A 15,392-nucleotide genomic window follows, 5' to 3' on the forward strand; every position below is an offset into this window, starting at 1 on the left:
TCTGTGGTGCCATGAGAATTTTCATATTTCTCAAAACTACAACATCCTAAAACTGCAAACAAAAGCCAACACGTATTCCTTTTATTTACTGAAATCAGCACATGCTGAAAATAGCAAGGCAATTCCCCTCTTTCCCCCACCCCCAACCCCGCAAAAAGGAAAAAAACTTCCCTAAGAGTCTAACTGTTAAAACCAATGCCCCATAGTTGAGATAAGGTGTCTGTCAAGACAGGAAATCTTCCAGACTTAAGAGGATGATGCAGGTGTAGGTTTGATCAAGGCTCCACTGCAAATAGTCACATCCACAGTGCCACCTAAAACCTGTTTTCAAAATGTGTACACAGGAGATTACACATTTTGGGATGGGATGATCAGTGTGAGGCTTAGAAAACAGGAATCCCAGAAGGTATGCACTGCAGCAGTGTGGGCCAGCCCACGGCAGGGACACAGCGGACCTGGGAAGCTGGAGACTTACAGCCCTTAATCTGACGTGAATTGGCTGAGGACAGACGTGGCCCCTTGCCCAACCTCCCGGGACCGAGATGGAATCTCCTCTAGCGTTAGCAGTGCCACCCAAGCTGTGACCACACTCTCAGACCCTTTCCCGTGACCAGGGGGCTGTCCCAGGTACCAGTAAGCAGATATACTGGACATCCAACACAGACTTTCTGTTCACAGCAGAGGAATCTCTTACTTTCTAATTAGCGAATTAACATTCTGCTTATCCTCAGTCTCGGGGGAGGTTAATTAATATAAATTAGTTCCCTTAAGTCCAAAAAATTCCCGACTGCTCGACACAACCAAGTTTAATGCCACCCAGACAGGCTCTGCTCACATGAGCGACTGGCCCCCATGCTCAACTTCCTTTCACCTTCAAAGGCAGATGTACTTACAAATTCATCTGCAAGGTTAGAAACAAAGTTTTCTGGCTAGCTCCTCAGTTAACCCAAAATAAACCAAATGAAAACAATTACAACAAAAACCTTATCTCCAATCTAATGAATTTGAGTCCTATATTGCCATATTTAATTATCCCTGAGATTTGGCCCTCTGCCTCTTCTAAAGCACAATTCAAATTCCCAGTTGGGCAAAGCTGGTGACCATCCAGTTCCTTGGGCCTGGAAGAAGCTATAAAACCAAAGCTATGAAAATTAATACCCAGCCAAATGCAGGAAATTAAAGCTATTCATAATAGGTATGCTAAAAGTACTTCTCATGGTAACAGGAACCCAGGCAATGACAGGAAGCAGGAATTCCTGAGATACAAGGCGTATTTCTAGAACCCACAGATCAGTCTCTTGTGATTATTTTTGAGAGGGGACTCCCCAGAGCTACCCAATTACTTCTGTTCTTCAAGCCTGTGGCCTAGAATTCTGCTCAGACCTGAAAGGGCAAGGCGTCCTCCCACAGACACCAAAGTCTGGGCAGACAGTAGTAACTGTTATGCATGACCGACAGAAAGAACGTCCATGAAGAGACTACAAGCATCACAAGTGAGAAACTTGTCCCCCAAAAGCTGGGGAAGGTTAAAGCTCCCCGAAGTGCAGTCCAGGACACCTCCTCGGAGGGCCGCGCACCAGGGTCTGTCAGAGCAGGCTACGGCCCCCTCAGCAGTGCAAACACTGAGGGATTCAGCAGTAACTGGAGCTTTTTTTTTTTAATCCTCACCTGAAAACATGCTTATTGATTTTTAGAGAGCAGGGAAGGGAAGGAGAGAAACAGACAGACAGAGAAACATTGATCAGTTGCCTTCTTGCTTGTGCCCTAACAGAGAACCAAACCTGCAACCCAGGCATGTGCTCCGACTGGGAATTGAACCCGTAACCTTTTGGTTCATGAGATGACGCTTTAAGCAAGGGACCCACCCAGCCAGGGCATAACTAGAGCTTTTGTGTAGAAGAATTCTCCTCTATTTCACAGGATGTCAGGTGTCAGGAGAGAAAGTGTGAAAAGACGTCCAGCAGGGACTCCCTGCTGAAGGAGGGGCTTTCCTTGTACCTTTCCTTGTACCCCTAGGGGAGGGGGATCATTCATGCTTAACCACCACTGCCAGCGGCCTCTAGGGGCAGGTGAGGACAACAATGTTGAAGGCAGAGTAGAGCTCCTTTCCCACTCAGATAGCAAAGGATGACACAATCTCAGCATAATTCTCCTTTCTATCATCCATCAAGCTGGCAAAAAAAAAAACTGTTTGGAAAATGTGTTAAATATCTTCCACTTTGAGTTCATTCTTTCATGCTTCAACATTCTTCTCATTGCCCTAATTTTGAGCCCACACCCCAAACCAGCTGAAATCGCTTTGAAACAAACCCAACCAATGGACCCTAGCTCCTCCCTCCCCCTCCAAACTGTCCTCACAAACCTAACCAGAATACACCTTACTTCTTAAATCACTGTCTTAGATTAACAGCTGCTAACCTCATGGATCAGTGGAGATCATTAAGAAGACAGACACTTGTCTTTTATAAACAGAGTGCTAGACTAGGACTCCATGAAAGACACGGAGTGTGGCTCTTACCCACACAGCTCCGTCCATCTCCCTGGTACCCAGACGCACACGTGCAGGTGTAGTCTACGCCTGTCCGAGGATGACACTGAGCTGTCGTATCACACATGTGGGTCCCATCATAGCAAGGATTCACTGGCGCAGGGGCTGAGTCTTCTGTGTGGGGAGAAGAAATAAAAAACAGAAGCAAAATCTGGCTGTCGTTAAAGAGAACGGCACAGGAGGGAGATCCAAGAGTTGCCGGAAATAACTGTACACTGTCTATGTGGGGGGCCGTGTGGCAACCTCACTAAATTGTTAATACCCACAGCTAGGATGGATTATTTGCATTGTAGTTTTAAATTCCAGAATGGCTTCCTCTTGCCTGCTTTACATACAACTAACCTGTTCTTGCATACAGTAGGCTTGTGTCCAGGAACTAACAATATCCAGTACCTGACATCCTTTTATTTAAAAATGCTTTTGGTCTATTATCTCATGTGATTCTCAGGGCAACTCTTTAATAAGGTGGGCTGTCATCCCCATTATTAGTAAGTTTTACAGATAAGGAAACTAAGAGGAAAAACTGCCTAAGTTCACAAAGCCAGGAAGCTGTAGAGCAAAGACGGATACCCCAAATTTCTGCTTCTAAACTGGGAAACTTCTCACTAAAATTCACTGTAAGTCAAAATTCGATTAATGAGAAAATCTTGCTTTTACAAAATAAAGAGGAATGATTTTTACACTATTTACTTTTTCCGGTTAACCTTGCCACGGAAGCCTCCATCCACTAAGTAGTGATGACTGTTAACATCTGAAATCTTCCATAAGTAATTTTATTTCTAGATAGAACGTAGTAATAACACTTATTGAACACTATACGAGATATGCCAGGCACTACTCTAAACCCTTTACATACCATCCTATTACATCCTCGAGACTACACTGTGAGAAAGGTATCATCATCACCTTCATTTCTACTGCAGTGCAGAGAGGCCGAGTAACCCACCCGATGGCACACAGCCAGAAGAGACGGGGGAAGCTGGGATAAAAAGCCAGGCAGTCTGGCTCCAGGGACCATGCTTTCCACCACTTTGCTACAAATACAACCAAAGAAACTTCATAAAGTTATCTAGTCTAAGCCAAGGACACAGAGGTGCTCATGTCGGAAAGGGCCCCAAACGCCCAGACAGGATGAATCCATTAACCACGGGCACTTCCATTTATGTCTCTGATTCCTCATGTGTCAAATGAGAATATAAATAATGCTTATATCACCAGAACTACTAAAAAGGTAAAGAAAACCCAGCACAACGTGTATGAAAAGCAATTCCCCGCAGGCAGGCCTACCCAGTTCCCAGCGACTGTGTTCCTTCTCCTTCCGCACTTGAGGTTCTACCTTTGTCTCAATCCCTAGAATTAATTCTGATCTTAGATTTGAAAGACTTCAGGAGTCCCACCCAAATCTCCCAGGCCCTACATCAAGCCATCTCTGCTACCAGAGGGGCTCCATCTAAGTCATGATCACTTGGATTTCTGTGCCTGATTCCCTGTCTTGACATCAAGCTTAGTACACTCCTGCCTGGCTGTTCACAGCTCCTTCACTTCCACAGAAACCAGCATCTTGGCCTCTGCAGAGGGACTGTGGCAGTACCTCCTGCTTTAACTTCCCAGTACCTCCTCCTTCTGCATTCCCTCCCATTTCTCTCTCACCCACGTCTCCTTACCAGCCTTCCCTCATGTAGGTGGGCCCTGCCTAAAGTAACTCCTAATGGGGACCCAAGCGCTTGCTGCTCTCGCCTGCCCCATAGTCTGGACTCCCTGCCAGGCCTCTGGATGCCTGGCCAGCTCCCCAGTCCTTGCTGCGCTGCCCACACTAGGATTCTTCCAGTTTTCTGTGAACTGCGATGCCTTGGCAGAGTCCCTGATGGGACACTCTTGCTTTCTGGTAAACTCCTACCATCTGCTTTATAAGAAACACCACAGTGTGTTCCTGCAGTGGAATATTCTCATGGTATTGATTCTCATATTATGGCCTGGAAAAAAAATATATGGCAGGCCATGGATTTATCCTCGGTTCACCTCAATGACATTGGCTGGAGCACCAGCTTTGTCAAGAGATGAGGATCAACCAACAAATGACTCCAGCACTTGTCAAACCTAGTGGACTTAAGCATGCCAGTGTGAGCTAGCCCCCCAGACCACGCAGACATCCTGGGACACTTCTCCTTCCTCCTCTTGGACCTCTTGGCAGAAGACATAAGCACAGCACTAGGCTTGTGGTTATTGGGTTAGCTTAATAGTATAGACCAAGTTCCTGAGTCAGTCCCCAGCATGCGTTCCAGTTAACGACAGGGTCATGTCCTCACTGAAGTCCCAATGTCAGACCTGATTCTCCCCCATTATCATTTCTCCACATTTGACAAGAGTGTGTACAAAATGCCTGGCCTACTCAGCCAAACGGGGATGTGAACTTCAAAATGTTTCAATTTATAAATACTGATGCTTAGCCTTCCTGTTCAGTGCTTTCCAGCACCAAGTTTTCACTGTGGCACATTCCAGCAAAGATTAGTGAGCATATCAGAGCTTACCACCCTGTGAGGCACAAAAAAAAAACCACAAAAAGTGCAGCACAAACGTTGACTTGCAGCCTTGGACAGGATACACCGGCCTACCTGAAACTGAGGGAGAATGTCCATAATTACATGATACTGATCTGAAATGTACTTCACTGACAGGACCTGCCACTGTAATTTGCAGAGCCCAGTGCAGAGCCCAGTGTGAATGACACTGTCAAGCCTCTTGTTCAAAAACTATTAAGAGTTTCAAGAAGACAACAGCAGAGCATTCAACCAAGTGTTAAAGTCCTTCCCACTATGGGGCCCTATTTACCAAATTTGGTTTTCAGAAACATTATTTTAAAAGTTCATTTCTAAAACCATGTGGTTATTCATTCTCTATGGCTTGCTAGCTTGTCTCCTATTATAGTAAGCAAAGACCAGCAGTGTCCTTCTTAAGGCATTTTCTCTTTCACCCTCACCCTCTTAAACAGCTTGACTCTCTGACTGTGGATCTGGAACTAATTTACTCATTTAATCAAATAGGGAAGAGTGGTTTTCCTTAAAGGAACAGCTTCAGTGCGGGGGCCCTCTGCCCAAAGTCTGCTCTGCTCTCCAGAAGGAGCCCCAAAGTGGGAGCAAGGGCAGGAGACAGCCAACCCGCACTGCAGCTCAAACACTCGGGGAGGGCCGGCTGGTGGCTGGGAGCCCTGAGCCCTGAGTGGGAAGACCACAGCACTACCCCACCCCATTTGCTGGGAAGCTGGGAGCTCCCACACCCCGGGGGGGGGGGGGGGGGCAGCTGTGCTGTTTCACAGACATTCCAACCAGATAATCACTCCCTCTGGAAAAAGTGAGAAATTCTTAAGAAGATACTGCTATGCACTGAGAGAAGAAAAAAAAAGAGGTTTTCTTTTCTCCTATGTAGGGTGCAGACATAAAGGGTTAAAAATACACATTCCCTGTTGTAAAATTTGGTCTAAATTATGAGGCAGCCCTAAGGCCAGCAGAGTCCACTGGAGCAGCAGGGCCACGAGGAGGAGTTGAGAGTGGGCTCTGGAGCTGGTGCCTAGGTTTGAGTCTGGCTCACCACCTTCTATCTGTGACCAGGTGCAGGTACTTCCCATCTGCACCTCCATCTCTGTAAAATGGGGTAATAATCCCCCTACTGGGTTGAATTTGTCGCAGAAATTAAATGAGTTAATTCATGAAGGTACTTAGTGTTTGGCACCAAGTAATCCATCCTTTGCTCTTATATTGTTATTATCAGACTTGGTGTGGAAGGGGAAATCATATAAAATTCTAAAGACAAATTAGCAACTTGGTACCTGCCAGTTTGCTGCCTTTCTTTGACCCTTTGTTACTCCCATGTGGTATGTCTCTAGGAAAAGCCCACCCAGAGGTCAATCTTTTCCCTGAATGACTCTGGGATCAGAATGGGGTCTGCAGGTTGGGAGGCTCCTTCGCTAATAGCTGTTTTCACAGATCAAACACTTACCCCCAGCCAAGGGCCTGACTGGAATTCCAAGGTAAAGGATGTTTTCCCCAGTTGTTTTTGTTTAAGTCTCTCCTTCTGATGTAAATGTTTCCCTAAAATCAAGGGACACTTTGATGATCTTAATTCACTACTTTATAATCTCACCCTTGGACACCGGATGCCTGTGCCCCATCGAAGTTTCCTAAAACCAAACCGATTTCCCACCCAAACCAGCAAGCTCAGGGTTCTCGTTTCAAGTCACTCCTGCATCCTAGAAGAGTCCGGTCCTCTTGCCTGAATCTCTTGATATTGCTGAAGTGACAGTTGCACACTGAGACGGAGGCGGCTCAGGGAGCCCTCCCCTCCAGAGGGGTATAGAGCACAGAATCACCCGTCAGTTACAGAATTCCCTTTCCAAGCACGGATTCTGGGCTCAGCAGTCTCAATATAAAACGCTGAATGAGGGAGACATTCTCTTTCCCCTGATGTGCCTCTTGCGTTCTGGGGCAAAGCACCACCTCTTGGTTTTCGGAATGAAAATGTCCCCGTGATCTGACGTCATTTCCTATCTACAGAGTTCCCTGGCTTCACAGGCTTATCCTCCGGTTTGCCTAGGACATTTTAAAAATTAACGGACTATTTTTTAAAACAGTTTTAGGTTTACAAAAATAATTGAGCAGAAAGTACAGACTCTATACCCCATTCCCACCCGAGTTTGCAGTTTCCTCCTACTAATATATTAGTGCGGTGCATTTGTTGTGACTGGTAAACCAATATGGGAATATTAGTATCAACTAAAGTCCGTAGTTTACATTAGGCTCCCTCTTTGTATTGTACATTCTGCAGGTTTTGACAAATGTATAATGACAGGTAGCCACCATCATAGAATCATACAGAATAGTTTCACCACCCTAAAAATCCTGTGTTCTCCACCTATCCATCCTTTCCCTCCCCTCCCCACCTTGAACACCAGGCAACCACTGATCTTTTTAGCGTCTCTACAGTTTTACCATTTCTAGAAGGTCATATAGTTAGAATCATACAGTACACAGCCTTTTCAGAATGGCTTCTTTCACTTAGCTATTCGCATGTAAGGCTCCTCATGTCCTTCGATGCCTTGATAGACATTTTTATCTTCGTTTTTATCAAGAATTACAGGTGAGGCTAATGCTGACTAAAGTGTGAGAACCAGTGCTTTAGAGTTATGGTTTTTTTCTCCACAACTGTTTTTTTAAATTAAGATATTACTCACATAACATACAATCCACCCATCTAAAGTACACGCTCCATGCAAATGGAAATTTTTTAAATTGGAAACAAATAAAGTACACAATTAAATTGTTATTAGTATATTCAAAGAGTTGTGCAACCATCCATCACCACAATCAATTTTAGAACATTTTAACTCCCCCAAAAAGAAATCTTGTACCCTTTAGCCATCGATTCCCGCTTTCCCTATTATTTCCCCAGCCCTAGCAACCACCAATCTTCGGTCTCTGTGGATGTGCCTATGCCGGACATTTCACACGAGCGGAACCGTGCAATATGTTGTCTTTTATGGCTAGTTACCTTCACTTAGCATCTTTTCAAAGTTCATCCATATTGTAAAGTATGTGGAGGCAACCAGTCGATGTTTCTCTTCCTGTCTTTCTCCCTCCCTTCCCCTCTCTCTAAAAGTAAATAAATAAAATCTTTTTTTTAATCCATTCACCAATTGATGGACATTTGGGTTTTCTCCACCTTTTGGCTATTATGAATAACTGCTATGAAAATTCATGTACAAGTTTGTGTGAGGACATATGTTTTCATTGCTCTTGAGTATAAAGAGAGGGTTAGAATTGCTCAAATTGTAAATTTGTGTTTAACTTTTTGAGAAACCGCTAGACTGTCTTCCACAGTATACACCATTTTATACTCATATCAGCAATGAATGAGGGTTTCAGCTTCTCCACATCCTTACCAGCACTTATCTGTTTTTTATTATATTCATTCACATTCATGTAAAATAGTATCTCACTGTGGATTTGATTTTTTCCTCTTCCTGATGATTAATGACACTGAATATTTTTTTATGTGCTCATTGGACATTTGCATGTTTTCTTCAGAGAAATGTCTATCCATAATTTTTACCTATCTTTTACTTAGGTTATTTTTTTATTATTAAGATGTAAGAGTTCTTCACATATTCTAGATTCAAATCCATTACTGGTATGATTTACAAATATTTTTCTTTTTTTTATAATGTCCTCTGAAGCACAAAAGTTTTTAATTTTGATGACATTTAACCCATCTATTTTTTCTTTTGTTGCTTGTGGTTTTAGTATCATTGTCTTAGAAGGTACTGCCACATTCAAAGTCACAAAAATTCACGCCATGTCTTTCTCTAAAATTTTAGCTCTTACATTAAGGTATTTGACCCATTTTTGAGTTAATTTTGTACATGGTGTGGTGTAGGGATCCAACTTAATTCTTTTGCACACACACACCCAGTAGTTGTCCCAGAACCATTTGTAAAAAAGATTAGTCTTTCTCCTCAACCAACTGTTTTGGCACCCTTGTCAAAATCCACTGACAGTAAATAGAAGTGTGTTTCTGGATTCCCACTTCTGTTTCATTGACCCGTGTGTCCATCCTGTGCCAAGGCCATACAATCTTGACAACTCCGAGTTCTGAAATCAGGAAGTATGAGTTCTTCAACTTTGTTGTTCTTTTTCAGGATGATTTTGGCTCTTGTGGGTCCCTTAAATTTCCATATGAGTTTTAGGATTAGCTCATCAGTTTCTCCAAAAAACCCAGATGACAGGATTGTGTTGAATCTATAGTTCAATTTAAGAAGCATTGCGATCTTTATAATATTAAGTTTTTGATTTGTAAACATGGTGTGTTTTCCCATTTATTTAGCACCTCTTTAATTTTTTCAAAAATTTTTTATAGATTTCAATGTAAACATATTGCACTTTTTAAAAAAAATTATAATTCATTCCTAATTTATTCTTTTTGAAATGGAATTGCTTTCTTAATTTCCTTTTCAGTTTGCTCATTGCTGCTATATAGAAACACAATTAATTCCTGCATATTGATCTTGTATCATACAACCTTGCTAAACTTGTTTTTTTTTCATGTGAATTCCTTAGATTTTCTACATATAAGAACATGTCATATGAAGATAGAGATACTTTTACTTCTTCCTTTCCAATGCCCTTTATCTCATTGTCTTGCCTTAGAGCCCTGGACTGGAACTTACAGCACAGTGTTGACTAGGAAAGCAGACAGCCTTGTCTTATCCCTGATCTTACAGGGAAAGCATCCAGTCTTTCCACACTAAGTATGATGTGAAATGTGGGTTTTTCATTCAGCCCATTCTATTTTGTTTTATTTGTTTAGGCACTGGATTTTGTCCCACTTTGATTTGATGAAATTCTTCTCATCATTTAAGTTTTAGCTAAAACATCACATCCATAGGGACATCTTCCCTGAACCTCCAGGCCAAGCTCACAGCACCCTACACTTGTCACAGTTATAATAATTACTTGTCAGCATCATTCTCCCTCCTCACTTGCCCCCACCTTGTTCCCAGCACAGATTGGTGCTCATAATTGTTGCAAAACCTAGCCTCACATATCATGCTCTGTTCCTGAGCTTGGCAAGGACACTGTTCTAGAGGTTCTATATCTTCTGCCTCTATCTCCACCTCAAGCACAAGATCCTGCTTTATTCGTCTTTACATCTAGCACATAACAGAGAACCTGGCACAGTAACCTTCAGTAACCTCTGTGAATCATTCTGAGGCTACTCAAAAAGGAATTTAGAAAGGTTACATATAATTTTGCCCCAGAACAACAAAAAAAGGAACTGTACCTTCAGCAGGGCCAATTTGATTGGCTACAGCAAACCTAAGCACTCTTTCTTCATCATCGTACAGGGCAAAGACCCGGTCCACACTCAGCTGCTGGGTGACAGGCATGCCCAGGGGTGGGGGGGCATGCCTGCATGCCTGGTAAGTGATGTTCTGGTTGATGTGGTAGGACAACATTTGGTTGACGGCACCAGAGGTAAGAGAGTAGTCTCTGGAACTTGTGGAGGTCACAGCTGCAACAGACATATTATACAGCTGGTAAAGCTGGTAAATTTGAAATGTGTTATATATAGAGATTTTCACAGAGAGTAGATTTTTTCTACACATAGTTTTTCATCTAATCCCTGGAACATGTTCTCTTGGGAAGTTCCTGGGTTTATATGGGAAACCTGCAAAGCAATCCCAAGAACCTGAGCGAACACAAAGCTAAAGTGCTGAGGGAGGCAGTCCAATCATTGCCTGTCATTATGTGAACAATAAATGCTACTACGTGCCAGCCGCACCGAGGGCTCTATATATGCTGCCTCGTTTATTCCTCACAACAGCCCGTGAGGTGAGTCCTGCAATCGTGGGCACAGAGCCTTGTAGAGGTTAAGAAGTAGTCTAAGATGCAAGGCTGGTATGTGGTGGAACTGGCAAGAAAACTCAGGTTGGCCTGCCTCTACACCCCAAGATTTTAACCAGTCCATCCTCTACACCACACAGAGGTGACAGCTTCCAACACCCTGCGCTGGAGTAAGTCTAAGGGCTCCAGGGAAAGGAAGGGGTCTTTTCTCTCAACCTGAGCCCAAAGTCGGGAGTACAGACGAGTCATCTGGGTGGCCATCCACTATTCTGTGTACAGTCCAGGTCTCAGCAGCCATTGTCTTCCCTACATCTCTTGCCCGGCTTCCAGTCCTCGCACAGTAGGCGAAGCAAGAGCCAGGGAAAGGCACAACTCAAGGTAAACTGCTGTGTTGCAGGACAGAGCTGGGACTGAGGCAGCATCCTGCATTCAGGTGGCGCTTTACAAAACACATCACTTCACACATCTCCACCATGTAAGGTACTGAGAAAGGGAGTTATTATTCTCATTCTAGAGATAAGACAAATGGGCTCTCAGATGAGTGACATTTTCCTCACTTATTTTAAGCAGCAAATCCAGGATATGATTTTCTAACTTCTCACTCCAAACCTAGCATTGATTTTACAACACTGTGCAGCCTCTCTTTCTGTGACTTTAAAGCAGACGTAAATAAGGCTAAAGGCTGAGTATAAATTCCAATGATCAATAGTTTGACATGGCCGAGAGAGCAGGATGGTTAAAAACTATGTATGATTGCAGCATCCTTACCCACACCCAAAGATAAGGCTGTTGTTGGTTGCATTATTATCATCATTGTTATTATTATTTGAAAGCACTGGGTAGGAACATGAAGATTCTTATGTGCAGCAGCTCATGCTCTGCTCATTTACACTATATATATTTGATATTAACAGCAAAAATAAAAACTATATTGAGCTTATCTCATGTGCCACAGGCTAGTCTAAGGACATTCTATGCAGTAATATTTAATCCTCATAACCACCTTGGGAGATAGGTACTATTCCCATTTTACAGACATGAAGACTGGTTACACATACCTGAGTCTGAGTAGTGATAAAGCTCCTTGTAGGGAGCTATGTGGGCTGTGAAATTTGCTGGGATGTAAGGCACCTGGCCTTGAATGTTGGTCTTTATGTTCAGATAGTTCTCTGGGTCAAGCCCCTCAGCAGTCTGAGTGATTCGAACCCTCTCCTTTCCTGGGTAGAAAGTAACTTCCATTTCATGGATAAATGTAGCACCTGGAGTGGGGGAAATGGGTACAGGGATAAAAAGAGGCCTTGCATCTTCTAGTAATAATTACCTGTGTGAGTGTCCACCTCCCACTCCTACTGCTGGTGGAGAAGGTGCAGAAGGGGAGCATCTGACATCCCAGACTGAGTGCTGCCACCTGTTAATTAAACCAGTTTCTCTAACCTTCTATTACAGTACGGTTTTTCCTGCCACACCTCACGCCATTTCTCTTTGTAGGAGCTTGTCTTCTGTAAGAAATAAACTCCTGGGGACATCACTGACCTTCCTCTTTCCAACAGTGCCAGACTTAGCAAAAACAGACAAACAAACAGAAACAGGATACCCTGTTACATTTAAATTTCAGGTAAATAATGATTTTCTTTTTGTATAAGCACGTCTCATATAATATGTGGGGCATGTTTATACTGAATTATTCAAATTATGCATTGTTCATCTGAAATTCAAGTGTAACTGGGTACACTTGATTTTACTCATCTACTTTTGACTCAAGGTTTTATTCAAACCTTGATTAAGAGCAAGACCCTACTACAGCTGTTGAGCTCTACAGCTGGAGGTGGGGAAGAACTCTTCTCCCAGCATCTTATGTGCAATAGGATAAATTTACTAGAAAACAAGCTTTTTTTCAACTGGGGAGGTGAGAAGCCCAAAATTACCCTTTACACTCTTGCTATTGGAGGGTGGTCCTGACACCAGCATGAGCATCTGTCAGGAGCTTGCTAAGAAAACAGAATTACAGAACCCACCCTGGGCTACTGAGTGGGACTTTTGTGAGTGGGACCCGGTGATGTGTGTGCTGGATGACGTCTGACCAGCACTGGTCTGTCCTCTCATAGGCCAGAGTGCTGCGGGTGGGAGAAGAGGAGAGGCACGCCCTTTCCCACGACATACAGTCTTCTCCAGGTGCCCTATCGTTACCAGTTGTGCATCCCAGTTGGACAGATCTGTACAGAACAACTCATTTAAACAAAGTCTGAGAAACAAGCCCCAACAAATTGTCATGAGAAGGCACAAGTGTTCCAAATGGAATCATGCTATTTGTCAGGACGACTTGGAGGAAGCCATTAGTGGGCCAGGGTAGCTCAGTGCTCCAGCGGTTCCTTCCATCTCCCATTTATTCTGCCCATTAAAACACAAGGGCCTTTTGTGCTACCAGGAAACAAAGAAATCGGAGCAGATGCCATTTTGAAGAAATCACCATCTTTAAAAAACAGCCCTGCAAGGCCCAACCACCCCCAACCACCTCCAGACAGAAAAGTGCACACCTGTGGCTCTGGACCACTGAACAAAGTAAATCCTTTTCCACTGAATGAAAACCCAAGGAACAATGGCACCAGGCCAGTTGTGACTGTCAGCCCTCTTGGGACCCTGCTTACCTGTGAAGCTGAAGCCGTTCTTCCAGCCTGGTTTCTCTAAAGCAAAGAGCCAGCCAAACAGGCCTCCGATTGGCGTGAGGGGGAGAAGGGCCTGGGCCGCGGGCTGTGGGATGTGACTGATGGCCGTGTAGGCTCTGCCATCATTGCTCACGATGTAAGCATGCAGGTCCACGTCAGTGAAGGTCACAGGCGTACGGTCCACATGGAGGTGGCCGTCCACTTTCCCATTGACTCGAAGAGGTGCCCCTGAAAAACAGCAAATCCAGTCAACCTTGACAATCACCCACGCTGGGAATGGCCCACTGAAAAAAGTAATTCCACTGCAACCCCCAAAACTCAATCTTTAGCCATTTTCACGATTCTCTAACCAAACAATTACCCATCTAAGTGAGAAATGCACCTGTCTTCAACTTCTTTTCTCCTGTCCTCCCTCTCTCCCATCTAGTTTGGCTCTAATGAGCTGGCAGGAAGGAAGAAACATGACTGGTTAATCCTCGGATTGGGAAATTAGCCCATACGTGTTCATTCCTCAAACATTTATTGAGCACCTGCCAGTGGCTAGGGCTTTGATTCAAGCAGCGGAAACACGAGGTCTATAAGCAGAGCTCACAGTGACAGCTAGAAACAAGCCAGCAGCAGAAACACATGCAGAGCAGCCCCAGCCCCTCGAGCCAGCACGCCTCACCTGCCGGCAGACAGTGCTTCCCATTTCCGAAAAAGCTGGACTGGCAGTGGCAGCAGAAGCCCATGGCGTAGTCAGTGCAGAAGGCGTGTCGGGAGCACTGTCTGTGGTTGTGTTCACAGGTCTCCTTGTTGGAGGCTTCACGCATGAAGACCAGAAAGTAAAACAAATTTGCGTTAAAAAGGACTATGCAATTCCAGCATCATCGATGCTGCAGGCTTCAGGCTTCATCATGGACGGCGCATCTGCTCCATGAAATCAGTTTAGATTGTGCAATAATAAACACATGGGGTTTTGATGTTTAAGAGACAGGAATAACATTCAACCCAGGGGAATTAACTTGCTTGGTCTTTGCAGCAAGAACAACTGCTAACTGCTCCCATCTGGTCTCACCGCCAAGTTGGTGAACTAGGATGAGCCACCTGGCCCTGCTGTGAGTGCCAGCCAGTGAGAACATGTTAGGCTGGCTGAACTGTACAAAACTGCCATCTTGTGGGTTGAAATTGGCCAAAGATCAGCAATTTTGGTTCAACCTGATAGTAATGATCCCCTGAGAAGATGACAAAAGAAACAATGCCTTTTTATGTCTGACCACTTATTTTTCCTTCTTTTAGGTGACCCTGAACTTAAAGAGAATAACCTATAGCTTATCTCACTACCCAGAAAAATATTTTTTTTTCTGAGAGAAGGACCTTAAAGAACACCCCTCTCAACCCCCTTTAAGGGAAGAGAGAAGAGAGACCCTGGCTGGGAAGGGGAAAAGACCAGGGAATTAACCCTGCTGTTTTTTGCCCTGTGCCTTTGCAAGAGTTCCTGTGGTGGGTGTGGTACGAGGAGGACCCCCAGGCATTGGTCCAGAGCCTGGCCACCGTCACAACTCTGCCAGGAAGCCATAGTAGCCCCGGGAAAGAGCAATGCTCCAGTTCCTTCCATCTCCCACTTAGGAAGAAAGAAAAAGAAGAAGAAAGAGGGCCACTTGGGCTACCAAGGAACAGGGGAATTGGAGCAGACAGCAGTGACCATAGAGGAAATGGCTAAGTGGGTGGGATGTGGCTGGCGGGGGCACTGATGGGCACACGAGGGCTTTCTCCCTGACACCAGGGATGGTGCCAACCCTAAGCATA

At 44.3% G+C, this 15,392-nt stretch overlaps 1 protein-coding gene across 1 annotated transcript in view; it reads right to left on the minus strand.

Annotated features, from left to right (window-relative positions):
• NID2 (nidogen 2) overlaps positions 1-15,392 on the minus strand; it is a 56,925-nt gene that overhangs the window by 16,056 nt on the left and 25,477 nt on the right. The window contains exons 5-9 of the mRNA XM_036010031.1: positions 14,272-14,406; positions 13,587-13,832; positions 12,000-12,200; positions 10,379-10,609; positions 2,519-2,662 (exon numbers count right to left, since the gene is read on the minus strand). Coding sequence (XP_035865924.1) covers positions 2,519-2,662; positions 10,379-10,609; positions 12,000-12,200; positions 13,587-13,832; positions 14,272-14,406 — 957 coding nt within the window. The remainder of the gene's footprint in view (positions 1-2,518; positions 2,663-10,378; positions 10,610-11,999; positions 12,201-13,586; positions 13,833-14,271; positions 14,407-15,392) is intronic.

The sequence above is a fragment of the Phyllostomus discolor genome, chromosome 1 (genome assembly GCF_004126475.2).
Source record: "Phyllostomus discolor isolate MPI-MPIP mPhyDis1 chromosome 1, mPhyDis1.pri.v3, whole genome shotgun sequence".
Classification (NCBI taxonomy): domain Eukaryota; kingdom Metazoa; phylum Chordata; class Mammalia; order Chiroptera; family Phyllostomidae; genus Phyllostomus; species Phyllostomus discolor.